The sequence below is a fragment of the Marmota flaviventris genome, chromosome 13, assembly GCF_047511675.1.
Source record: "Marmota flaviventris isolate mMarFla1 chromosome 13, mMarFla1.hap1, whole genome shotgun sequence".
Taxonomy (NCBI): domain Eukaryota; kingdom Metazoa; phylum Chordata; class Mammalia; order Rodentia; family Sciuridae; genus Marmota; species Marmota flaviventris.
Genome location: NC_092510.1, coordinates 39,732,899 through 39,760,080, shown reverse-complemented (window position 1 = coordinate 39,760,080; position 27,182 = coordinate 39,732,899). Strand labels below are relative to the sequence as shown.

The window sequence follows — 27,182 nt, the reverse complement described above, 5'->3', positions numbered from 1 at the left end:
ACTTCACTCATGTTCCCAGTCTTTCCTATAGTTAAAGGGAAACTTCTGCTGATTATAATGACACCTTTCTGCCCCTAGATTTTTGCCTCTTTGTACTTAAAATTTTTGCCTCACCAAACTCAATGTGAGGATTTCTGAAGAGCTCAATATATTATTTAATCACCAGGTGAAAGGTCTACCCTTAACTATAGTTGATCAACTGGTTTTCCCTATGGCTTTTGAATCTCTAAGTGCTGCAAGGAAATATTAATCTGACATTTTGGGGCTTTTTGTGTTTAGCTCTTCACATCCCTGTTTAGGTGAAGATCTGTTCTGTGATCCTGGAAGCATGTTGGATATTTTCTGTTCTTTAATCCAGTGCTAACTCAACCACTGCTCATCACCCCACTTTCCTTAGTATGATGCTTTCATTTTGTAAATATCTTGTACAGTTGTCTCTGGGCTTCACAACAACCTCTTGAAGCAGGCCATTCATGGTGGCAGAAATATCTATCTTCTCAGGCACCAGGACACCTCCATCCTGCTTTCTATGGAATTCAAGTTCTGGGTTTGTTTAAATAAGTAAACAAATAGAACCTGTCTGTAGCTGAGTACAAAAACCTTGGTTGATCCTGCTTCCTTTTTCCCTTTAAGCATGAAATGACCTTCAACTTGGAATTTAAAGCCTGTGAAAGATGGGCAGAACACACACGTCTTCCAGGGTGTAGGAACTAAGGATGGAAGGACCTGTCTCTCACTCTCTGTCCTCACTGGCTACCACCTCCCGAAGCTGTGACCCTCCCTAGGGACAGCTGTTCCTGGACCTCTTCTTTGGGCCTTGTTGCTCACTTCAGCCATGTGTGCTCTCTCCCTGAGCCTGTCCTCTGTCCCCTCGGGGTCCTGAATTCTCTTGCTTTTGCTGAACTTCTGCTGACCAGGTGGGTCCTTTAGAGCTTTCACATCCCTCTTTTATTTATTTATTTTTATCCACAGGCTTATTCCATGTGCACCATTGTCTGAATTGTCATGAATTTTGGACTTAATTCCGGATCGTCAAAGGCATGTTTTCAGCTGAACAAACCAAATGAATTAAAAAGCTTCGGCCCTTTTTTACTTTATTCTCATTACCCATCCCAGCAGGGAGGATGAGTAAAGAATGCATCCTCTAGATCCTGAAAGAATTTCTAATATTCATCCTTTCTCCATAAGATACAGAGCTTAATCCTTGCTTTAGACATTTTCCTTTTTTTCTAAATAAACAGGGCCTAATTGGAAAAAGCTGAGAGAGCTAAGCAGAAAAGAATAGAAAACATTTACTGAGCTTGGAAGTGCATATTGAATGCTGCAGGAAATTTGCATATGGATTACTTGATGAAAAAAAATAGTAACATTCTCAGCCCATTAGTTACTGTGATGGACTCCCACTGACTAAAATCCAAGTACTTTTGCCTTGTTTTCTCCAACTGTTCTTTTCTGTAATCATTTCTCTTTGACCACAGGGCAGCTATTCTGTTACTGCACTTTGTACTAAGGAAAAGACAAAATATGGAATGTAGCTGTACCGAGATTGTGAGCAGGCTACCTCTGATTTGATCCACCAGCATTGTACCATTATTTCTAAAACAGTGGCCTCTTCATCAGCAGAGCTTCAAAGTCAGAATTTTAGCCCTACAGGTGTCTCCAGTGACAATCCCTCATTGATTCTGCTTGGTGCCTCAGTTTCTCCAAATGCAAAATCCAGTGTAATGTTTTGCAGCATTCACAAAGATGAGGGTATCAATGAATATTTATAAAAGTAAATCGAGTCCCTGGAATATGAAAAAATCCCACAGAAATTCAAAGCATAATTAAGGTAGGGAGAACAGATTAGTGTTAAATATATGTGTGAAACACATTTTACATTTCCTTCCAACAAAGGCTGAATTTAATTTACTCCAAGTGAGGGGGAGAAAACGAAAAAAAGTGGTATTGTGAATTAGGATTCTAAATTTGGATTTTGATATGTTGATTGGTGTGCTACAGACATAAAGCAACATGTTGACGTTTTCAGCAAGTGCAAGCGTTTGTGTATGCATGTGTGTGTGTGTGTCTGTGGAAGTGGAGGAAGGATATATATATAATGAGCAAATCTAATTACCATTGGCATTATTCCTCCAGGAGAGTCAACAGCAAGTACTTGCAAAAGAATTGTAATCGGAAAGATATTTTAAACTATTTTGAATCTATACAAAAGACATTAAACATGGATCAGCTCTTTGCATGGTAATATGAGGCAAAACCATTTGTACATAGAAATATTCAGATATTGCCTGAAGAAAACAACTATTATCACTGTGCCATTGTTTAAGGGCACAAAAACTGTCACTTTACAAAGAATCATTGAATATTAAGGGAAGTGGAAGTCAATGTAAAGATCAAAATATCAATCTCCGTCAGCCCATTTGAGGTTATCCACAAAGGCTTGGAAGCTGTTAGAAAGAAAGATCTGTGTAATATTGACCATATAAATGGGACGAAATCCTAATAGATGAAGAGGAATCCTCTGTATTAATTTCCAAGTGCTGCATAACCATTAATTTTTTTCCAAAAGGTGAGGAATATATATATACACAAACATTTTTATCAAAAAGGATGTCCCATAGAAAAATCCAAGTTCACCTATTTTTTTCCTGGCCAAATCTCTTGAAGCGTGTGAAACTTTCATTGGAATAATATAGACATGGCTAAACCTTCTGGAGAGAGGTAAAATTCACTGGCAAATATGTGTGAATGCAGGACACCAAGTCCCAGAGAAAATCAAGAAATGGTGATCCTTTATCCAAGAAGACATTTATATGAATATTTGTGTTGTCAGTTTTGCATCACTGTGACCAAAATAACAGACAAGAGTAACTTGAAGAAGGAAAAGTTTATTTTGGCTTAGAGGTTTAGTACATCATCAACCAAATCCTTTGCTCTGGGCCCCAAGGTGAGAGGAAACATCATGACTAAAGGACATGGTGGAAACATGCTGCTCTTTCATGGCAGCCCAGAGGAAGGTGGCGGGGGGAGGGGGGGACTACAGGGAAGAAGGACCCTTCTCAAGCACACACCCCTAGTGACCCACCTCCTCCAACTGCCCGCCACCCCACCACCTGCCCACGGTTATCAACCAGTCTTTTCAAACTAGGATGGACTGATTAGGTTGCAGCTCTCACAATCCAATGATTTTACCTCTGAACATTCCTGTGTTAATGCAGGAGTTTTGGGGGAGCACCTCATTCCAAACCATATCTAAATCAGAAGCCACTTAGGCAATAATTACAATATAATTTTTTAAATGCAAACTAAGTAAGATGCACCTGAGGAAAAGGCTGAGTTTGTGTTGTCAGATTCTTCTAGGACCTTACCATTACCAAGTTTGTGTCCTGAGGACAGGCAGCATCTCCAGCCCTCGAGAGATTTTTAGAAACATAGACTGCAAGACCCATATAGTCTTGCTCTACCAGAGTCTGCCTTATAAGAAGCTCCCCAGGAGGTTACAGTCTAGGAATCACTGTCCTAAAATACCAGTAGGTGTATTATCCCTTCAGGTCTCAGGCATTGTCTCCTTACAATAATTTCTTGATAAATTCTCAGTAATTGACTTTTTAAAATTTTTTAAATTTTTTTAGTTGTAAATGGACCTTTATTTTATTTATTTATATGCAGTGTTGAGAATTGAACCCAGTGCCTCACACATTCTAGGCAAGCACTCTACCACTGAGCCCCAACCACAGCCACAATAATTGACTTCTGATTGTTAAATAGATGTGTTCCAGAGAATAGCTTTGACATTTGGATAATCTCACCCATTCTTACTCATTAGTCCCAGATTTGGTAATGTTTATTCATTGAGTATATGGCAGGTGCTAGGCACTGTGCTAGACTCTGGAAACAGGGACAGATATGATTGATGTGTCTCATACATTGCTGGTGGGACTGCAAATTGCTGCAACCAATCTGGAAAGCACTATGGAGATTCCTTAGAAAACTTGGAATGCAACCACCATTTGACCCAGCTATCCCATTCCTTGGTTGATACCTGAAGGACTTAAAAACACCATACTACAGGGACACAGCCATATCGATGTTTATAGCACCACAATTCACAATAGCTGAGTTATGGAACCAATCTAGATGCCCTTCAGTAGATGAATGGATAGGGAAACTTTGGTATATATACACAATGGAACATTACTCGGCATTAAAAGAGAATAAAATCATGGCATTGGCAGGAAAATGGATGAAGTTAGAGAATATAATGCTAAGTGAAGCAAGCCAATCCCCAAAAACCAAAGGCCGAATGTTTTCTTTGATATGAGAATGCTGACTCATAATGGCGATGGAGGTGGGGGAGCATGGGAGGAATGGAGGAACTTTAGGTAGGGCCAAAGGGAGGGAAGGGAAGGAAGGGAGTGTGGGGGTAGGAATGATGGTGGAATGAGTTAGGCATCATTACCCTAAGTATATGTATTAAGACACAAATGGTATGAAAATACTTTGTGTACAATCAGTGACTTGAAAAATTGTGCTCTACATGTGTAATATGAAATGAATTGCATTCTGCCATCATGTATAACAAATTAGAATAAATAAATAATTTTTTTAAAAAAGATTGATTTGGAACCCAGAAGATACTGAATTGCAGACGATTATTTAATGGCAGATGGATAGAGAATTAGGAAGGGAAGATACACTTGCAGACAAAGTGCAATTTGGGTGAGCCTAGTCAGGCTTGGTCTGAAAACATCAGTGTGTGCCAGATATCCCCTGAGTGGTGCTATTCTGTGTACCACTCTGGTTCAAATGTGCAAAATGTAGGCAAAAGAGCTGGGAGGTCCATTACCATTTCCTGGTAGAGAGGTGCAAAAGAAGGAAGCCAATGGAAACTAACTATTCCCCTTAAACAAATGTTTTAATTGGCCATGTGATTTTGTTTTTCAGGTACCAAAAGCAATGGTTTGCCCAAATTAGAAAAATAATAAACACCACAAGCCAGTGAGCATGCAAACAAAAGCTCTAAATTGGGATTATTTCCTGGTCTGCCTTGTTGATTGTCATTCTCCAAATTCTCTTGGTCCAAGTGGGCCTGTGGCTAGGCAGGTTCCGGTTTTCTCTCCCGCTCTGTGGCTGTCTTCAAGTCAGGTCAGAGTGGTAGTGATCAGCCAGGTCCAGCATCTACCTTGATGTTTTCAGCTAATCTCAGATCATCCAGAAAGGCAGGTGAGAGTCTCCACCTCCACCCCCACACACATGCTTTTCTCTTTCTCCCTTTCCTTCTCTTTTTCCTGTTGAGATTGCTTTTCCATCTCAGTCATTTCAAGTTTGAATTTGATTTGCATATCTAAACTGCTAATTATACCAATTACTTGCAGTGCTTCTGCGTTCTAAAAAGAAGTCTGAAACTGACCCCTTTCATTAAAGTCAGTGTCAGTTCACCCTGAATTTGGAGCTGTGGAGACAGATCTTTTTGCATGCTCTCTCTCTCTTTCCTTATAAATATATTTTTAAAAGGCCAGCTGCCAACAACTGTATTTTTGGGATCCTAAATGCTCATGTTTCTGGTCATGTTTTTCTGTAGTCCAGCATACATTCTTTAACAAAATACTACTCTTGAAAGATCAAAAGGAGTACTCCCTGCTTTCCTTTTGTTCTTGGCTGTAGCTCATGGATTGCTTTCTTTCTTTCTTTTTTTTTTTTTTTTCTTAATTTGCAAAAAGCTTTCTTCCTTCAGAAGAAAAAGAAGTGGCTCTGTGGATCATGAAGACGTCATTAGAGTTCACTAATACAGTATGTTCTAAAGTTGCTTTACTAACCACGTCCTTTCAGTATTATTTACCAAGTAGCTGAAATAATTGGGCTTTGAATTTTTAGATTACTCTAAAGCAAGACCTATTGTCACTTGTTGCTGGATGTAATTGCACCATATGTATTTAGTGAAGCTATTTATTCATCTCCTTGGTGAATAACTTTGTCAAAATGAGTTGAGATATTTCCGTGTATGCAGTTGAAATCTAGAAAAAAAATTAGGATTTCATGTAGCTCTTAGAATTTATAGAGGACTTCACAAACAGTTTTTGTCTTTAGACCTGAGGGTCTGTTCTTTAACTTCTACTCATCTTTTATTATTCCCCGTTGTTTGTTAGAATGACCACTGTTTGAATGAATAGAGTTGTTCTGAGTGGATTTTAAAGCCTAGAAACATAGTTATATAAAGAGAAAGAAAGGGAGAGAGCATTTAAATGTGAATAACTTGAATTTTAGTTTTTAATAACTCATTTGTCCATTACTAACCAAGTCTGCATTGGGAGCATTCTGTGCACACCATGCATCATGGAAAGGAAAAGCCTGGTTCCTGTCTTAATGGGACTCAACAATTCTTTACAGACATATGAAGTCACACGTATGTGGGAGACTAAACCTTATGTTGGGACACAGGATGCTTTTCTGAAAAAGGAATATTTCAACTACACTCTAATACATGTATAGGATTTAACCAGGTAAATAGAAGGAAAGCTGTTTCCCAGGTAAAGAAAATAGCATGTACAAGTGCCTTGAAGTGTGAAAGGGCACAGCACCTTAGAGGAACTGAGGCTGAGGGAACAAGGGAAGAGGGATAGGTGAGGACAAGACTGGAGACACAGCCCATGGCCATATCACACATTGTAAGCAGTGGCAAGGCTTTGGGCTTTACCTTTAACATAAGAAAACCGGGGAGAAACCTTTGAAAACTTTAACACAGAGGAGTAACTTCATTAGATTTCTACTTTCCAAAGATTACTTTGGCAGCAGTGTGGGTACTAAAGGATGGATTGGGTAAGAGTGAATCAGGGAGAGCCATGGGGAGAAGACTGGGGGACACTACAAGTAATATTCACTAGAACACCAGGAGAACAGGAGAAGCAGACCAGGTGGGGGTGATGGTGGCTTCACCTAGGCAGGGTCAGAGGGAGATGGAGAGAAGTGTTCATGTCTGAAAGTTTCTTGAGGGCCTGGAGATGCATATGTGCGGGAAAGGGAGAAGGCAAGGATAACTTCCAGACTTTGGGGTTGCATTTCTGGCTGAGTAGAAAGCAGGAATGCAACTCTGTTTGGGGGAAGATCATTGTTAAGTGTTGGAATATGTACTTTGAGGTGCGTGTGAACTCTCAGTACAGAGACATTGAATAAGCAGAAGGACCTGGAGCTCAGAGGAAAGGTCTAGGCAGAGTTTCACCATAGATAACCACGTATCTTCTGATGTGATGCAGGTTGGATTCTTACATTCAAAGATGGGAAACACTAAATAGTTTTTCTCTGTCCCAAGGAATTTTTCCTCAATGGAATTGAAAAAGCTACAACATTTAGGTGAATATTCAATTAACATATTTTTTAAAAAAAATTATTGAACACCTAATATGTATCAGGCACATATTAGATTGTGGCAACTAAAACATCTTTCTTTTCTCCATTAATAAAGTTACTTTGAAGAAAGGCTTAGCTAGGTGTGCATCAAAGAAGGAACAAGTTTTGCTACTAATGGTAAGTTGGTAGTAATTTCCAGGACATGCCATATATTTAGTGAGATGAGGGTTTGTGGTGTAAGCTATTACACTGTTTGTCTGAATGTACAACTGTAAAGTTCTTCTAGGATTGCCGTATTGACTCTTTCGTGCCAGGTCTCACTGTATATTTGTTTCTGGGCAGCCTACACTTCTGAGCAGCTCACAGATGCATACCACATTTTTTTTCTTCAAATTTGAGAACTATAGTTAGTTAAAAGGAAGATTATGCCAAGAACATAAGGCTCACATTACTTTCCAGTCATAGCTAATGGCTTACCTCTGCTTAGATTTTGGTGAGAATGATTGGTATGGTTTAGGATAGTTGGTCCTCGTGAATTAAAATTAATAATATCTTTCACTTTGTAAAGAAAAGAAAATGCAATTGGATTTCCTCCAAGATACCCCATGCCCCTTGATCTCTTGAGAAGTTACATTCCCTTGGAGTTGTATGGTTAAATAGTTGAAGAAGAGTTCATGGTTCTAATTGAGGCTCTGCCACTTACTAACCATGTGACTTTGGCAGGTCACTTCGCCTCTCTAGGCCTCAGTTCCCTACATTTATAAAACAGGGATTAAAAAAAAAATACTAGGTAATTTGAATACATAATAGATGGTGATAATGATTGGGAATTTATTATGTGCTAAGTACTTTGCTGCCAGGATTGTTGGATTTGTAAAATGGCAAAGAAAAAATAAAGGAAGAAACGCATTTGGGAAATGACTCATTTTATTCATTCTTTTACTTCTTTGGAGAATATGAAACAAGAGGAACATAATTTCAATGCTGTGACCAAATATTCTAATTAGACCAATATTCTCAGCAAATCTAAAATATCTGAGGTGATGAAAAACCCACATCCATCCCCAATTTTACAACTTGAGGTAGAATTTTGCTTAGATTTATCATTCTCTTGATAAATGGAGTGAGTCCCAGAGAGAGGGAGTACAAGTTGCATTTAAATAGAAGAGCCCAGGGGGTTGAGGTTAGGATTTTTAGCCACAGTATTTCCATAAGAATTGTTGGGATCAAAATTCAGTGTATGCCTGACAGTGATTGAATATTCTGTAGGTCCAAAACCTAAAAGTGCATCATTGAAAAGAGTTGCTGGATTTAATGACCCCCTTCTTGCAGACCATGAGTGAACCGAGGCCTATTGAAGGCAGAGACAAGGAGTGAGAGCAATTCCCTCCACACCCAGGGAGGAAAAACAGCAGACACCAGATAGAGTGCTTTAAAGTCAGAGAAAGGAAGAAGAGCAGATGGAAGACATGAAGGATTCTCTGGGCACCTGCTATGTGCCAGTCGGGCTTGTGATAGAAAGTCACAGAGAAAGCTCAGCCTTGAAAGTAAAGGAACTGGAGAGGTGGCATTTTGGAAGCAAGTGAGTGAGTGATTTTGATGAAACTGTGAGTTGTCACAAAATATCCTCAATCCTAGAAATGTGAAACTGCAGAGAGGCTTCGTTCTGAGATGATCCCTCTGTGTTGAGTTCCAGGCCTAATGCAAGGTTTGAGTTCCATTATTTTCATATCTGTTTTTCTTTTTTAAGCAACCAGTTGCAGATGACTTTTAGCAAGAGGTACAGAATTTATATTTAAGCAATGCATAATGGAAATCGATGGCTTTTTGTTGAGGAAAGCAGTGTCAGGAAAACATCCCTGACACTCTCTCTCTCCCCTGTCACAGTGGTGGAAATTTTACATTTGAAAGTGAAAAAGGCTTAAGATATAATTTTTTAATCCCATCTTTCCTGCCCACTTGCATCTCTTCCAAAGCTTGTCAGGGCCAGATCTGGAATAGCAAGAGCCATTAAAAATTTGGCATCTTGCACTCCGTTTTTTGGAATACACTCAGTGTGGGCCAATTTATGGTAAATTATTCTCTTCGTGTGTGAATTTCCTTTTCTTTCTTGGCAAATTCCTGCTTGCTTCTACACCCCTGCACACAGATCTTAAACACACACATCTATTACAGAATCTGTGTGGGATATGTGTGCAAGTGTTAAAGCGTGTGCCCGTGGCTGTCCCCACAAGTGCATATGCACATATTTGCACCTATGTGCCTATATGATAAGCAAATTGACTTAAACAGTTTGTCTTGGAGGTTTGTGTTGCTGAATGTATGTTAGCATACATTCTGTCTCAACCCGCAAACAGTTTCTCAGTCAAGAGATGACAGAATTCAGCAATCATTTTGGGAAACATCATAGTAAATAAATATATTTCTTAGCTCTCTTAAACCAAGCGTGCCAAATTCTTAATAAAACTGAAGGCAGGCAATGGCATTTCTCATCTTTACATTTAAAGGCAATTAATTACAGGGCATCCAAGTCCACTGCCAATGGGAGAGTTGGCTCCAAGGCCTTGCTATAGCCCCTCGACAGAACAGAACTCTGTAGCTGTGTAGTTATGACCTGGGACTGGCATTGGAACCTCTGCTTCCCATTTAGAGAGTCTGGCTGTAGGATGGTTGACAGAGGTGTGGCATCATGGGACACTGCTTGACCTGCTCTTTGGGGCCACTTGACTCGGCATTTCAGGGCCCGGTCTCAAAGATCTTCTTTCTTTGCATGAGAAACTCTGATGAGAAGTTGTTTCCTGGCATATTTGAGAGCAGCATATTAGCTCAGCTTTTAAAGGGCAATTTAAAACAGTTTCTTTTCCTTTATGTTTGAAGAAGGCACACATTTATATGCCTAGAATTGTTACTAATAATGTGTTCCTAATGGATCTGTGTATGTTTAGTTCAAACTTGGAAATGGGTTGGGTAGGAAAACAGCTCACTCAGTTTACCAGTCTTGTTAGAGTCTTGTTAGAACATCAATAAAGAAGTTAATCCATCACATCCACAAAAAAAATACAACCATATGTTGCTATTAGTATTTTTCCCCACATAGTTAGACATTAAAATAATTAAATATACATTTTACAGTAGTTCTATAGGACATTAAAATCCAGCGTCTAAAATCCATGAATGCGTTTTATAGCTTTTGTGATGTTGACCATTTGATGTCATCATGAGCAGTAACTAGCCCTACCTAATTAAAGGCCTTAATGAGCTTACTACACAAGGAAGTCTAGGAAATCAATACACTTTCTTACAAAGAGTTCATTCTCTCCATTTCATTTAGCATTTATTTAGCAAATAATCTATGATCACTTGAGTATGTGCCAAGCACTGTACCTAGTGCTGGCAATAAAAAGATTAATAAGAGTCAGTTCCTTGTCCTCATAAAGCTCACAGCCTTGTCAGGGAAGCAAACAATCCAATTAGCGTGCCTCCATGTGCTGGTGAGGCAGTCGGCAAGGCGTGGTGGGGATGTGTGGGAACCCATGCATTGTGCTTCCCTGAAAGCCTATGGGATTGCTTCCCAGAGGAGGTGGCCCCAAGCTAAAGGGTCAGGAGAATATCACAGCAGAGGGAGTCACACTTGGAAAGGCAAGAGGTAAAAGGAACATGCTGCTTAATTAGAGAACCGCAGCTGGGATGGAGTGGAGCCCAGGTGGGAGGCAGGGGCACAGGAAGAGGGAATGGACCTGACCACATATGTGCCAAGTCCTGGGTCTCCTTGTGCTTTCTTCCTCTCTCTTCCCTTCTCTAACCTGTAGTCTTTCTCTTTCCTTTTTTTTTTTTTGCCTTTCCTTTTCTGTAGTTCTCTTTTACTTTATTGATCCCTATCTGTCTGCTCAAATTTGAAAATATATCTCTGAGCCAGCTCTTCCAGAGGAACTAAAGTTTCAGAGAACATTTCAGAGGTCTTAAAAAAAATGAAGTGATTACTGCAGAAAAATGCAAAGGACAGTTTCCTCCACTTCTCTCAGTTTCTTTATCTCCCTAATGTTCATCTTGCCTTCAGTATGCAGAAAATTGTATTAGGGTCTTAGGACAGGCTGAATGAATGTCACTCTTCTGGATGTACTAGGGATACAGGAAAGGTAGGATTGAGCCTGATGTTTCTTCTGGATCATGCACAGAGCCTAGTAAATTGCTGAATGTGCAGGAAATTGCTCAATATGTGCAGGATCCATTTTATGGAGCAAGAAATTAGTCACTTAGAATATTGTGCTTTAAGATTTGAAATAATTTTTTAATATAGAGTAGGGACACATCTGAACATTGCTTTTCTTTGTTTGCCTGATATATACTTCACAGTAGTATTGTGCTTTTGTGCTACATGTACAGGGAGTAAGTAACTTTTGCGAAGGTAAGAGGCAAAATGGAGCCTCTTCAGCAATTTAAGATATCATGTATTATTCATGGCACATCAATACAATGCTGGGAGACTACAACTGCAAGCAAATAATTATGTCTGTGAGAGGGTGAATAATGAAAAAGTGGTTGGCTGGGGGTTGTGTAAACACAACAATTAGTTTTTGTTGTTGTTGTTCATTAGCATTGATTTCATGCAGTCTGTGAAAATATATCCACTACAGCATGCATACATCAGAGGTTGGAATTATACCTGACTATGTGGTGGTCAGAAACAAAGATACATAGGAAATTAAATAATTTAATTGTTTTGGGCGTGTTTATGCATAACTAATTACATAGCCATAAAATATATTTGCTCCACTGGCATATAATCAAAGTACATTTATTGCGGTCTGTCAACCCCTGAAGCATGCATGCTCTTGTGGATGTATACTCATGGATTGCATGAAATCAATGCGAATAAACAACAACAGAAACTTATTGTTGTGTTTGCACTACCCCCAGACAACCAGTTTTTCATTATTTTCCCTCTCATAGAAATAATAATTTGCTTGAAATTATAGTTTTTCTGGCATTGTATTGATACAACTGGAATAATACATGATACCTTATATTTGTTGAATAGCTGGAGAGGGGCACGTGATATGCTTTAAATACTAGCATTGTACTGTGGAGGATTCTTTTTCCAGTTGTGAATATAATGCCCATGATGAGGTTCCTTTTGTGTTCTACTCCTTTGAATTGTTATAAACCAGATACTTGATAATTTGCTTAAAAATTTAGTATTGTTCAATTGTTGGCACAGAAATGACATATTTTTTCCCATATTGTCATGTGTCTTCTAAAGACCATCTTCCCATTTTCTTTTTTAAATCGAACCCTCATTTATCTTGCTACTTCATTTATAGGACTCTTTTAAGGACCAATTGCTACAACCAAAAAGGTTAAAAACAAAAACAAATAAGGAATTGCCTTAAACCAATAAAAAAACGCGTAAATACTGCCCAGTTAGGTAATATTTGTATTATACAAATTTCTTTCTGATTTAATCAAAACAGAGAAGCATGAAAAGCCAGTACATTGTATTTATGCACTAGTTAATAGATTCATTTTGTATACAGAATGACAAAGAAAAGAATAGTAACTGGATTCTATTACAGTTTAGGCCAACATTACAGGAAAGGTTTTATATTAATTCTACACACTTTTTAATAATTTCAGAAAATCTACATAAATGAGGACTGTACGCCACTTCAGAATTACCAGATGAGTGGCATGTACTAAATTGGTTGAATTGTTGAGGCCAAAATGTCATAACCTCTTCTTCCCTCTGGCTACCCCAGCCAAACCTGGGGGCAGTCAGACTTTGAAAGTTGTTATAGGAAACAGAAGTACAAATGTACTTTCATACTTGGAGCATTTGGAAGCTCAGTCTAAGTGGCATTGATTTCCCTGAAGTTAAAGGACTCTCAAAATTAACCAAGAATAACTCTACTACAACTTTAAATAATTTCCAATGAGGCCACTGTTACTGGGGGTAGAGCCTTTGAAATGTTAGAAAACATCAGATATTCCTTTTTAGCAACCAAAAGGAAACAGAAGCTCCTGGGTACTTTGTTCTGTTATGGACAAGAGGGCGATTCAGCTGTGAATATGAGTAAAATCACCAAGTAAGAACATGCAGAGACATGTTTGCTTTCCTACTTGTGCAGTTATTATCTGAATGGAACTAGGAGCAGAAGGAAATCACTGTTCCTCAGTGTGATGGATTCAGGAACTAGATACTTCTTAAAAGCCTCAGAACATTTGAATTGTGTTCTTTATTCCCTTTATGTAACACTTGCTACGAACTGATGTGGTAAATATTAAGGTATGCTGGAGCATCCAATACTAATTAGAATGCACTGGAAACAGAAACCAGAGTGGCACAAGGCGAGTCATGTCCAAATGCAAGTCAGCTGAAGGAGAAAAAAAATCACATGTACTTGGGCAGTCTTTCTGTTTTGATTCTGTGTCCCCCCACCCTTTTTTTCTTTTTCTTTTTTTAACTGACTTTTCTTCTGCCTTCTTTTTTTCTGTTATTTTCCCAACATAAATTTTAAAATTAGATTGTACTGTTCTATACTCTAAGTACGAAGCTGTTCATCAAAGGAAAGCCCTTTCTTCTTTCGTTCTTTCTGTCATTCTTTTGTTCTTTCTAAATCCCACCAAACTATATTTTCAATACAAAGGCCACTAGTAATCCATAGGACCTTGCTTCTCAAAGTATAATCTTTGAACATTCAGCATTTCCAAGCATTATTTGGGAGATAGTTAGAAATTCAGATTGTCAGGTCCCACACCAGACATACTGATCAAAATCTGCATTTCAGCAAGACCCCCAGGTGATTCATGTGCACATAAAGCTGGAGCACTGCTCTGGATGGACACTTGGAGAACTAAATGCCAACTGAACACATGCAAGAGGTGTATCAGCTGGCCCTTGGCTATTCCTTTAGCCATCTATTTCTGAGTCACTAAAGCAGTCTAGTCTTTTATTTGCACCTTCTGAAGGCGTGCACTTGATTCAAGTGGACTTGAACTGTTGGACTTGAACTGTGGAAATCACCTTGACTGTGTCCAGGGTATCAAAAATGTTTGCTGACCTTTCCATCCATATTTTTTATCGCTGTCTTTGGGCTGTCTGTGGGGATATAAGCTAGCATGTGATCCATCAGTTAGTTCTTGCTGTGTATCGAAGTGTTAGCCTTCACTAATGGGATTAATTGGTCTTGACTGATAAAATTGTGAAAGTGTATACCTCCAAGGGCTGTAAACACTGAGCCTTAATTGAAATCAAATGTATATTTTTCAAAAGCATGTCCAGCATCATAGACTCCTTTTTGTTGGGGTTTTGTTGACATTAGCAATGGTATAGCAACCTCATCAGTAAGGTTTGCTGTTATTAGTGTTTTGAATACAAACCTTGTGCTTTTCAGGACTCTTAAGTAGCTGATTAGAGGAGGGAGTAATAGTCTACTTGATTATTGGTTACACATGGAATAAATCCTATTTTAATCGTGTCTAATGAGCCTTTCATTTTTAGAACCTTACACAAAAGCCCCTAATAGAAATGGAAATTAATATTTCAAAGGTCATCTTAATGTTACTTAATGTCAACAATCCATGGTCAAACTAATATATAGAGATACTGATTACAGTCCAGTGTGATTCTTTAAATATGAAATAATTTTCTAAATTAGCAAAGTGGTGCAATCTAAGGCTTTAGGTTTGAGGCAACTTAAAATTTCTAATTAAAGTTTGTTATTAAAAACAGCCTCAGAGTTAAAAAGATTATTCTCAGGGTGAGACTTCATGCAATGCAGTATTTTAAAGTTCTGTCATTTACAGTTTCATGCACTGCTGTCATGTGCGTCTGTAATTCCACTGAAATGTGCAAACGGAAAATGAGGGCTCCCCTTAAGTGCTTTTTCTCAACAGGAGAGTGTGATGCCCAGTAGAAATGTAGAATGTTTTCTTGGTCAGGAGGCCACCAAGGGAACTTGGAGGCACAAATATTTTAGTACCAGACATCTGCTGGGTAGCAGATTTAAGTTGGGAAATTAAAGAATTTCTAGTAAGAGACTGGCATTCCGGGATTTTTGTCCCATTTGCTATGTGAATGAAGATAACCCTGCCCGACCTTGGGATGGAGGTATTCTCTTTCTAGTTCTAGGATAGCTGCTACCATGGTCATCTATAGGACTCTTTTCCAAATTAGAAGTTGGTGAATCCTCCAAAGCACATTCCTTTTGTCCAAAGATTGTTATAAGAAAATGGACAGTGATCCCAGTGGGAGTGGCATTTCCTGTCTCACCTGCTCACACATCAGAATCTTCTAGAGGGTTTGTTTGTACTCAGATGGCCAGGCCTCACCCCTGGTGTTCTGACTCTGTCTGGGGAAGGGTCAGAGAACTCATATTTCTGAAAAGTTTGAAGGTGATGCTAATGCTGATGCTGGTCTGGGAATCATGTCTTTGAGCTTCGCTACTCAGGGTTTGTTAGTGTAGAACCTGCCCAGCCATATCCATTGATCTTGGCATGAATAAACTTTGAGGTTTGTTCATTTTGTTTTTCCTACTGCATACTACACTGTCCATATTTGTAGGCGCTAACTTGGTATTTGTTATGGGGGCAGTGCTAAGTAGATAAAATTACTAACATGGAGAAAATATATAGCAAAGAACTTATCATGGGATAAATGCTCAATGAATACCAGATCCCCTTTCCACCACCACCACCCCACACACTGTTGCCCTGTGTTTTTCTCTTATATCCTGTTTTTCTCCGTTTACCTTTACCCTGGGCTCTGAGAGTTTGATTGTGTCCTGTTTTTCTCTTATCTTCCTGTGCATGTTCTGGTTTTGAGTCTTAGACAACCTCAGGCTTGGTGATCCAGTTATGGGTCACTGGGGTTTGGGTTTGTGTCTCCACAACCAGTCCAGAAAGGACAGGACCTGAGAGGAAGCTATCACTCAGTCGTTGTATAAGAACTGGTTGGCGGAAGTGGTAGGAGCAGTCAGTTGACAGTTTGGACCTAAGAACTCAGGATGGCTCTTGTACTGTAGGAACTTCAATGAGAAAGCATGCGATCAAACCCAGAGCAACATTCCTAATGCTCCTTGCTTCCCTACACTTGGGTGTTCATTTACAAGGTAAGACAGACACACTCATTAAAGATTTGGAAAATGTGAAAATACTAAGAAGGATAAAAGGCATCTATTTGCCCACCCACCCAAAGAATCCAGTTTTGATATATTTTTTAACCATCTTTTGTAAGCCTGCATAAGTATTCATTTATTTTTAAAGAATTTGCATTTAACTGAACTTATAAGTCTGGGGTTAAAAATGCCTCAGGGAGAGGAAATTCTTATGTGGAATTACAGGGTTATTCCCATAATGAATGATAATGATTCATTATAAAATTGTTTGCTTTCAAGTTCCATCCAGATGCCATTAGTGAGGCAAACAGCACCTCATTCCTCTTGCAGAATCCTAGGTGTGACAAGTTCATCCAGGTGTCTGTGATGTGTTGGGTGTTAGGCTCCCCACCAAGCCATCTGTCAATCCTTTAGGACCAGATTTTACTGGTCTTGTGTCCATGGTTTCAAGTGAATTTCTTCAACAAGAGTGAGTGGGTGGTGTATATTATGATCCCCTGCACCCATGAAATTGCCTTTGTCCTGCTTTTATTTGTACAACTCAGTGAGATCAAACCCTTCACTCTTAATCTCTTCCCCTGAATATGCTATAATTTTAATCAGTAATCTTCTGGCCTTTTTTTACTACAGAAAAGCCACCTAATATCAGCTGGATTTTCATTATTTTACAGATACCCTCATTTGTGGTCTTTTTCAGTCTGATTGCTCTTTTCTTCCCTCCATCCTTGCTATTTAAAAATCATCAGGATGTTCTGAGATGTCATTCATTCTTCACTGACTGGCTGGGAATGCAGTGAGCCCTTTGGGGCTTTTATTACTGCTTTTGTTAATAGCAATAGTAGCACTTAGTTGAGTTCTAACTGGACATAAAGGTGGACATTGAACTGGAAAGACCTTGGAAATAACTGGCCTACGTGCAGTTTATGTCGGATTGTGTGGACAGTTTGAGTTAGTCTAGCTCATATATGGGATCCCTCTAACCACTCTGTGGAAGAATTAGGGATCTTATTTTATCTGGTACTCAAAGAACACTTATTAATCCATCCTACAGTTGTTCTCCATTTCCCTGCTGGTGCCAAAACAATGCAGCTTTCTCTTTGACCAGGATCTGAGGCGACTGGAAGGGAGTGGATCCTGGGGCCTACCCAGCTGTGGGTATGTGTCCTAGAATGGAATCCACCCTACAAAAGAGGCTTGCTAGGAACTAGGCTACAGGCTTGGCCTGTCCCAAACCACAGGCTCATTTCAGATCTAAGTGTGGTCCACCAGGTGATTCCAAGTAAAATAAACTGAGCTCCAGGAGTTTGCTCTGGTTGTCATTCAAAGAGAACCTTTAAAAAAGGGTTTGGTCAGCAGAGACCTCTCAGCTATGAATTGAGAATTAATTTTGAGTCCCCTTTATCCTTAAACAGGCGACCCGCTTGAAAATCCACTGAAATAAACCCCTCACGTCCTCTCTCCTCTAACGATATGGCATTATATGTCCTTCACTGCTGAAAAAGCACTTGGCTTCGTCAGCATTCATCTTCCGTTCAGTCTAAATTTATTTTTATGTGAAATAGAAATCAGGAAAACACCAAATTATTTTAAGCAAAATATCAAAATTGAAATAAACCAACATATGTCTGTGAAACATGTATAACTCTAAATCAAAAATAAGTGCAACTTTCATAAATTTCTTAAAATACTCCAGCATGCAAAATCTGAACCACTTAAATAGATGGAATTATGACATGTTTGATTATTTTTTCTACTTAGTTCATCCTTTAGTTAAAGGTGAAAATACCAATCAATCACAAAAACCTGGCCAGCTGTAGATCATACCCTCATGAAGAATGTTTTCCACCATCTATTTTAATAATTAAAGAACCAAGAATGTTTATAGAATCTGCAAAAAGACTAAGTAATCCCTGCTAATTTTGAATGAAAACCATCCTGATCTAATCTCCATCACTTATACTCTTTCTTATCTCATGCTTCCCCCTACATTCACCTCTAAAGAGTGAGGTTTCTTGATTGCTTTAAACATATTATACTTTGTTCTGAGAGGTTTTTTCCTATATTTTGAACTTTCCCTTCCACTGGGAACTCAAATGGGATTAAAACTGTCAAAGTAACATAAATATTCCAGGGCTTAGCACCAAAGGGAGAATTAAAAGATAAATCCCCATCTCACCTTTAGGCTTCATTTATAGGCTTTCCCTAACACATTTTCTTTATTAGATTGTCACTTTAAGGATTAGAATCACTTTGGCCCTGTAATAATAAATAGGAGCTGATATTTTTCCCACAGAAGACATTAAGTAAATGTTACTGTCAGTAAATATTATTGAAAACCTGTGACGCATTTGTTGAAATTCTCCAACCTTTCATTTTATTTCTCCTCTTTATGAATTGGATAACAAAATTTCTAAAAAATACAAATAAAAATTAAGCTCTTACTTCATGTGGAAAATGATTTAGTGCTAAATGAGTCGTCTGCTTTCTTGTTCCTTTTTGAAAGCATGTTAAGAATTTTATCTGGTTAACTTGACATCACCCTGCATGTGAACATGGTCACTCTTTGGGGAGTTGAAAAAACCCCTACAAGTTTATAGTTAAGGAAGTTTCTGATCATGTTGCTGTGGTGGACATGTGCTTTTTCATCTTAGACTCTTGGATCTTCAATTCTCTCTTTATTCTCATACTTTACTCTGACTTTTCTCATTAGTTTATTTGTTGTCAAAAAAAAGTTTCTTCCTTTCTAGTTCCTTCAATTTAGACCAATTTGGAAATGGAAAAGTGTGTTAATTTTTTAATAAATCTTTAAGACACACATTACTGTATTTTTATTAACTGAGCCAGATGGCTCACAGTGAATTTTCTCTGACATAAGTAATCACAGAAATCAGTTCAGGACCCAAATCTGGTAGAGAAAGTGGCATGTATATTCAGTGGAAAAGTGCACTTTGCATAAACATATGGATATTTTTAGACGTAATATTTGTTACTGTTTGGATTTCATTTCATTTTATTGTTTTAGGCTGAGTACAAACTAAGGACTCCCCAACTCCATTCCCCAGACTCAAGCATTCAAGGTCCTCAACAACCAAAACTTTTTTTTCTTTTTGCAGTTTGAAGGTTGCAAGAAGGCCTTTTCAAGGCTTGAAAATCTCAAGATTCACTTGCGGAGCCACACCGGCGAGAAACCATATCTATGCCAGCATCCGGGCTGTCAGAAGGCATTCAGCAACTCCAGTGACCGTGCCAAGCACCAGAGAACGCATCTGGACACTGTAAGAATGACAGGCACTTTTCCATCTTACAGCCTGGGTGTGAGGAAGTACCATTTTAATAGTGGGAAGGTGGAAGTGTTTGCTTTGTGGACTGCAGGTTATAGGGACATGCCAAGGGCAGCAGTGGAACCCAGAAGGGTGCCCAAAGAAGACTTGTGTGGCTGTTTCACTTTTGGTAGTTGCAGGTTATCCTAATTGTTACAACTTCCTAGGAGGTGTACAAAACAGAAGCAGTTGATGGGCTGTCCTGCAGAAGATTTTAGCCCAGAGGATGGGACATTAAAATAAATATTCAAATATCACGGCATACCACAATAGACAACACATGCTATTGCTAGAGATACAAGGTGTAGTTTTTGTTTGTTGACCTGGGTTCTTTTTCCTCCTGATGTAAGAACTGGCATGGTTTGAGAATGAATCTGGCCTTTTGCTTTAGAAACTACCTGGTATTTTCACCTTCAAGCAATCTAAAAAGAAATAGTGAATCTCTCCCGTGGGTTGTCTCATCATGCCTCCTCCGTGTTAATAGCCATATATCCTTTGACACCAACCCCATGAGAGCAGTTGACTTTTATTATTACAGCCTTAACTCCCTTAATGCTGCCACATTTTGCTCATTGGAAAATGCCTTCCCTCTGTAACTCTTGTCTTTTATTTTTCCAATTATGTTGATAGCTCTCCTTTTGCATTTCTCAGGCTTTGATGCCACTTTCCTTACATGAGACCAGGTAGACCTATGTAATTTTGCTTCACTTAACAAAGCCATCAGGATAAATGTATTATACACATCACAGATCTCTTATCCCTCATTCTTGCAAATAATGTATTCATGACAGTACTTTCTCAGTGTTAACATTCTGATGTCTATTATTAAACTACACCAGAGTTTGAATTTTGAAAAGATACTGTTATTTCTACACACCTTCTCATACATATTTAAGATTCTTCTGATGTTATAGTTGACATATTTATTAAATTTTATATTAGTCTCTATTAATCATATTGATAGAAGTCATTTTAGCTATATGTCACATAACCTTTCTAAATAGAATTCCCTCTTAATATATGTAAATATGATAATTTGCCTAGTAAATATCTGAAATACAGTTGAAACAATTAGTATGTGATGGGCCCTCTCTGCTTTAGTGGAATTGAATTTTGATTTTAGGGCCAATAGAATAGGATATAAAATGAATAAATGTGGTGAATAGTGGGATTTTTTTAAGTAGAAAAGGAAAAAAGAATAAATTATGTTAAAATGCCCTATTTTGTTGTGTCTAAAATGGTCTTGGTCAAATCCAATAAATTTTCCAATTTGTCATTAAACTTTATCATGGAAGAATGAACATTCATGAGACAAGATTGTCTTGAGAAATTGCTTCTACTCTAGCTAGTTATCTGTAGTTTGAAAGAACTATTGTGAGAATGAGTGTTATAGTTCTACAATACCCTTTTCTGCTTGGTGCTAATTTTAGCTAATCAAACAAAGAGCATTTTCAGAAATTATTTCAGAATTTAAAAATACGTATCTCTTTTAAAAACTTTTGAGGAAAGCTCCTAACATAATAAATTTTCATGATTTTAGTTTCATGCAGTAGCTTTTCCAACTCAGCTGTTTTTACTTTTATGAAAAAAAATCTTTTTTGATTAAATCTTTTTGAACTATCAGTTTTCCTTTTCATTTATCATTTTCATTTCATTTATTCATTTTTCATTTATCATTTTCCAAGCTAGCTCCTGTTTAAATTTTTAGTACATTTAACAAATTGGGAAGCCCTTTAAAAATATATAGAAATTAAACAACTTGTTTTAAAAAGCAAACTGTATTTGCTTGAAGAATTTCCAATTTAAATTTTAGATCCCTGTTCTCTTTCATTAATTACTCCTTATGCAAATGCTATCTTTCTTCAACTAAGGGGACTCTTTACTCATAGGATAATGATTTTCCCATAAATATTAGTGAGTTCTTAATCTAACCCTGAAGAGTTTTATTAATTCATTTCTCTGTTTCCTTGTTTGAAATCTAAGCAAGGTAAGTAATTATTCAGTACAAGTAGAAAATAATAAAATATATAGTTTAATAAAGTGTAGCATACCATTTAAGGCTTAGGTAATTTGAGATCAAATAACCATGACAGTATTATACTTAGGCAAGTTCCTGGCATTGCTGTTTTGTCACTCCAGTCCCAGGTGGCAGACAATAAGGAGAGAGTCAAGGACATCTGGGAGAAAGGGTGTGTATTCAGGCTTTCTCCAAGAACATCTCAAAATTAGATACAGAGTGACATGATGAACCTAAATCATAGTGGCATTGGTTTCTATAAAATGTTAATATTCATAAAGCCTTTTTACATGAAACATTCTGTCACACTCAAAGCATGAACTTATTTGGTCATAAGATATTGGCTACTTGCTCCCTTAAAGCCAAGGAGGAGTAGGTAAGGCTAGTTCAAGAAAGCCATCTTAGAAGAGATTCCCAAGTTTAAGAAACCTTCATTAATATAGTGGAAACTCATTGGTGAATGACTTTAGCCAATAATTGGCTCACCATTTTGTAAAAATTGAGGTATTAAAAATAAAAGCCTTGTTCATTGTTAGATTACCTAATATGTAATACAGCACCCAGCACATTCTACAAGCATGAGAGCTGATGGGTGATTCATTCATTCAGTCAGTCAGTTGGTCAGTGATCAAATATATCAGATATCAGACTTAGAATTCAAATGGGATGCACCAAATTAAATTATATATTCATGATTTTACTTTGTTCTCAGAATCAAAAATTGTGAAAAAAAAAAAAAAGTAGCAAAACCTAACTATTGCTTCCAGCAAGGCCAGTGATTTAATCTAGGTGACCGTTGGTCCACAAAATGATAAGCATGCACAGGAAAACAGGAGCACAACATGAACAGGGAAAAATTTACTTAATTTTTTGTCCGTAGTAAAGCAGATTTCTAGAGCAAGAATCCTACTTTAGAGACAAGGTTTCAGTTCTCCTTCTTATATTCACATCATGTAGGCACAGCTTTCATCTCTCACCTGATGAGATACTAAGTAGATCAGTGACAGTTAATACATCTTATAAACATAGTTAATCCTGTGATTATTTTTTTTCAGTTCTTGGAATAAGCAGAAGGTTTTGATTTATCTTGCAACCACAGAATCATAGTCTTAAAATCCTGGATAAAAATTTTGTCATTATACTAATAGTAGGTGATGATACTGAAACTTGAAGGGATGTGAAGTGTTCTAATTCATTCATTCATTCACTCATTCATTCCTAAGTGTTATGTACCAAGCACCAATGATAGAAAAATTAAACAGAACCTCAACTTGGGCTCCACACTGCACATCTCTCAGGAGCATGGGGAATTGGAATAGCCAAAATTCACGTTCCCATCATGCTCAGCCAAAGGCTTTTTCACTTCATGCAGGCTCAGCACCAGGACTGCTCTGCAACTAATAATATTAATGCCCTTCTGACTGATTTTTCGTGTCTGTTGTTTGAAACCTACTGTCTCTTACTCACTTTACACTAATTTTCCTTCTTCATTCTCTCCCTCTTTCTGAATCAGGTTTCTTCTGAAATATACCCAGTCTTTTCTGGACTTTTCTACAGCTTCTTTACCTGAACCCTTAAAGAATATGTGTTTACTAGTTTCTGACAGTACCAAAGATTGTTCTCAGGGAAACATAACTGTAAGTATGACTGGAGATGCTTACTAATAATTTCCACACTAAAAAATGCCACAAGAGGTTTTGTGGTTAGAGTGCAATCTAAAGCAATCTCTTAAAAGCCATCAAGGATAGGACATCTCTTTGTTCTAAAGTTTACTCTTTCCTTTACCATGATGCAAAGGTCCTGGGCTTTCTAATTAAAATGTATGAGTATTACCCAGCATTCTGCATCAATCAGTTGGTAACAGTTCATGCTCTGAATAGTCTTTGAGCAAAACCTTCCTCAGTTACCTTTATGATTTAACCACAGCTGTTTCTTTCTTTCTTTCTTTCTTATTTAGAAACCTTATGCTTGTCAAATTCCAGGATGTACCAAACGCTACACAGACCCAAGTTCCCTAAGAAAGCATGTGAAGGCACATTCTTCCAAAGATCAACAAGCAAGGAAAAAGGTAATTTTAAAAGAAAATTTTCAAGCCAGAAAAAGCACATTTAAAAGACTCTTGCAGAACTTAGAGATTCTGCAGGGCATTGGAAATTTTTATACTTCTTAACATGCTTAAGGTTTAGCATATAACTCTTTTGAGGAGGGAAGTCTTCCATGAAGTAATAGCAAGGCTGTGGTTTACAAAGCTGATAGAGCCAGATAAGAATTTCTGGGGAAGGCTTGTATAATAGGAATCAGAGAAAACTAGTGAAAATCATCTAAACTAGTAAGTAACAAAAGGCTTTTGTGGAAATTAAGTTTAAATGGCTAAAGAAAAATACAACAAAAATCCTTTCTGGAGAGACATTTTTTCCATAAATGATCATTTGGATGAAACCATTATAGCTCTAATAAAGAAGGTAGGTGAATTTCTAGGAAAAGAACATTCCTCATGTTAAGCTTAGAAAACTTCTTGATGACAATCTGAAAAAAAAAAAAAAAAAGAAATCCAAGTCACTTTGATGTCACTGCAGGATGGATGCAATTTGCAAAGTTTATAAAAATCATAGTATCTCCAAAGTGGAATAAATGTTAAAGAACAAGCAGCCAGTCCCTGACCTGCTCTTCTGACCTCATGCAGGGCCACACATTGTTGGCACTCTGGGATTCAACACCACTGGCAACAGGGAGCTGATTTTCTTTCAAGGCGTTTCCTAGTAACTGAGTTTTAAATGTTTTTGAACAAACTAGTATCCTCTGTCCACAGCAGAAAACATATTTAGCTACCTTGGCTTTTGAGTGTTTCATTTGTATCGAGGTGGACACCTGATTCACTGAAGGGCCATTTATAGCAAAGTTAAGGACATTTTAAGATTCAACTTATTTCAAGTGATTGAACCCCGTGGCAAGGGTTTTTAGGTACCATGGCTTCTAGTTAGAAATCTTGCATCCATTCTTTCATGGCTTATAGGAATTTAACATGTGATGTTTGGAAATGTTCTATAGTTTTTTTGTGATGTGAATTTTTTCTGCCTTGAGAGGTGTTAGTACAATGCCAACCAAGGTCTCACACATGGAAAGAACTTGACCTCTTCGCTGTGAGTTAGAAAAATATTCAGCTAGGAGGATTTGACAGATATACTTAATTGCATAAAAACCCAATCTTGTAAATCAAATTCTAAATTAGTTATTTTTTTCTCTAGAGATGTATTTAAAATTTCCTTACTTGTAATCTTAATAAATTGATATCTGTGATCACTTGGCATGGATTGGATATATTCTTGAATTTTAGAAAAACAATGAAACTGCTAAGTATGTTAATAATGTAAATATAATTGGAAGGATGATGCTTAATCTTAAAATAACACACCATTGTCGAATATCATTAAGTACTTTCAGTAGGATCAGTGTCATTTTTGTCATTATCCATGTACACTTTACATGTTTGAAATAACAAATTATATTTTTTTTAAAAAAAAAAAGCCCTCTTTGATGAGAGGGTTATTACTCTAAGACTGACATTGTCTGTAAACAGGTTGTCCCAAATTTGTGAGGCTTCACTTGTAATACCAAATTTATCAGTAAGATTGGAAAGCACCTGTGTAGAATGTAACATGATCATCATGGACAGAGCAAGGACATTAGTTCCATATCTAAACAAATAAGCAAGATGATGTTAAATTTAAGAAGGTAACATTAGGTGTCAGATATAGAATATAGCATGGGATATTTTCAGAAATGTTTTTTTTAATTCAAATATGATATGTTTTAGCCTCATTATAATGGAAAATTAGTCTTGACAATGTGAAAGATTCTTGAAACACTAATTGAAAAAGAAAAACAGACCTTGAGACTACAAAATATAATTTTATTGATAATTTACTGACAATCTTCAACAGGCAATTAAGATGACAGGGGATACGTTTTCAAGTAATATTATCATCTCATGTCAAAATTATGGTTCTTCATTTTTTTATGTAAAGTGAGATGTTATCTTTCAAATGATTTAGCTTTTGAGGTTCACTGTTTTCTTACAAATGGTTGAAATGGTTTTGGTTGACTTCCATTGCCCAGACCTAAATGACAAGTTTACAGTGTTTATTTTCCAAATTTTAACATGCCTTTTTATTTAAAAATGTGTTTATGAATCTGTGATGGATTAGCTTGTGGAAATCAAAATGATGAAAGTTGCTCCATCCAACAAAAAGAGGAAACATCCTCCCAGGAGAAGCAGTTGCTAATAAACCAGAAATCAGTCAATCCGCATTTCTGAATCTTGCACCGATATACTAGTGTGTTATATTTACATGGTACAATGTTGTTACTAGACCTTGGAGAGATTCTAATTGCTTACTCACATCAGGACTTGGTATTTGAAATATTTCCTGGCAGTAATCATAAAAAAAGGAAAGAAACAATAAACCTTTTAAGGCAGAATTAAGATTATTTACGACTTTAATTAAAAATTGAAAACTGGCATCATTTCAAAAAAGCCTTTACAAAAATGTGAATTCATCAAAAATAACCATAAAAATTCCAAGGTGATAAAGGCACAGTGGAGTAATGGTCCCAGCCCTAGGGAATTGTTTTGTTGAAAAGAATAAAACTCTTTTCTGTCACACCCTGTTAGTCACGGACTTGTTTAATATACCCTGCCTGCCTGCCTGCCTCTAATCCTCTTTTTAACCTCCCCTAGACACTAAATGACATTATTTTGGTCTTAACGTTGCCAGCTTTATGTGGCCCTACTCTGAAATCAGGGCCAGCAACAAAGCATCCATAGCCATAAGATTAATATATATCAGGAGAGCCCGAGAACTCATAAGTGATATTCTAGCCATGGGCATGTGGCCCTTTCCCACACCTGACAGATCCTATTGAAAACCAAGAAGAACCTGAAAGCTCAGCTAAACATTATTCAAGCTGTAAAAAGAAAGATGATGATGGAAAAAAGAAACTCTCCTCCTGCAAAAGAATTGGGATAATTTGGCTCATTGCATGCAGAGAGTAACTTTTCTCTTTGCATAAATCATGCACACCCACACATTCCATCAGCCAGTGTACAGACTTCATCCACTGAATGCACTTTGCAGTTTTCAAGTCCCTTGAAACAGACCTACACAGATAAATGGGTAGCGAAAGACTTAAGTCACCAGCAATGGTCTCCACTGAGAATAAAATTTAGCCTATAGAGCAAAGACAGAACCTGTCCTCCAATTCTGTCTGATAATGAGTGAGTGAAATAAGAGAAAACTAAGGCAATAAGCCACTTGAAATTTTCCTCAAGGCTGTGAGCTTTATCAGAATTTTTCATTTTCACCTTGGAAGTGTCATAAGAGGGGTTTC

General features: G+C 37.5%; 1 protein-coding gene across 2 annotated transcripts in view; it reads left to right on the top strand.

The window, feature by feature from the left end:
- The window catches only part of Glis3 (GLIS family zinc finger 3), a 419,818-nt gene that overhangs the window by 302,417 nt on the left and 90,219 nt on the right, over window positions 1–27,182 (top strand). For both annotated transcript variants that reach the window (XM_071600430.1, XM_027943102.2), the window contains exons 4-5: window positions 19,571–19,732; window positions 23,752–23,862. In XM_071600430.1, the coding sequence (XP_071456531.1) occupies window positions 19,571–19,732; window positions 23,752–23,862 (273 nt within the window). The remainder of the gene's footprint in view (window positions 1–19,570; window positions 19,733–23,751; window positions 23,863–27,182) is intronic.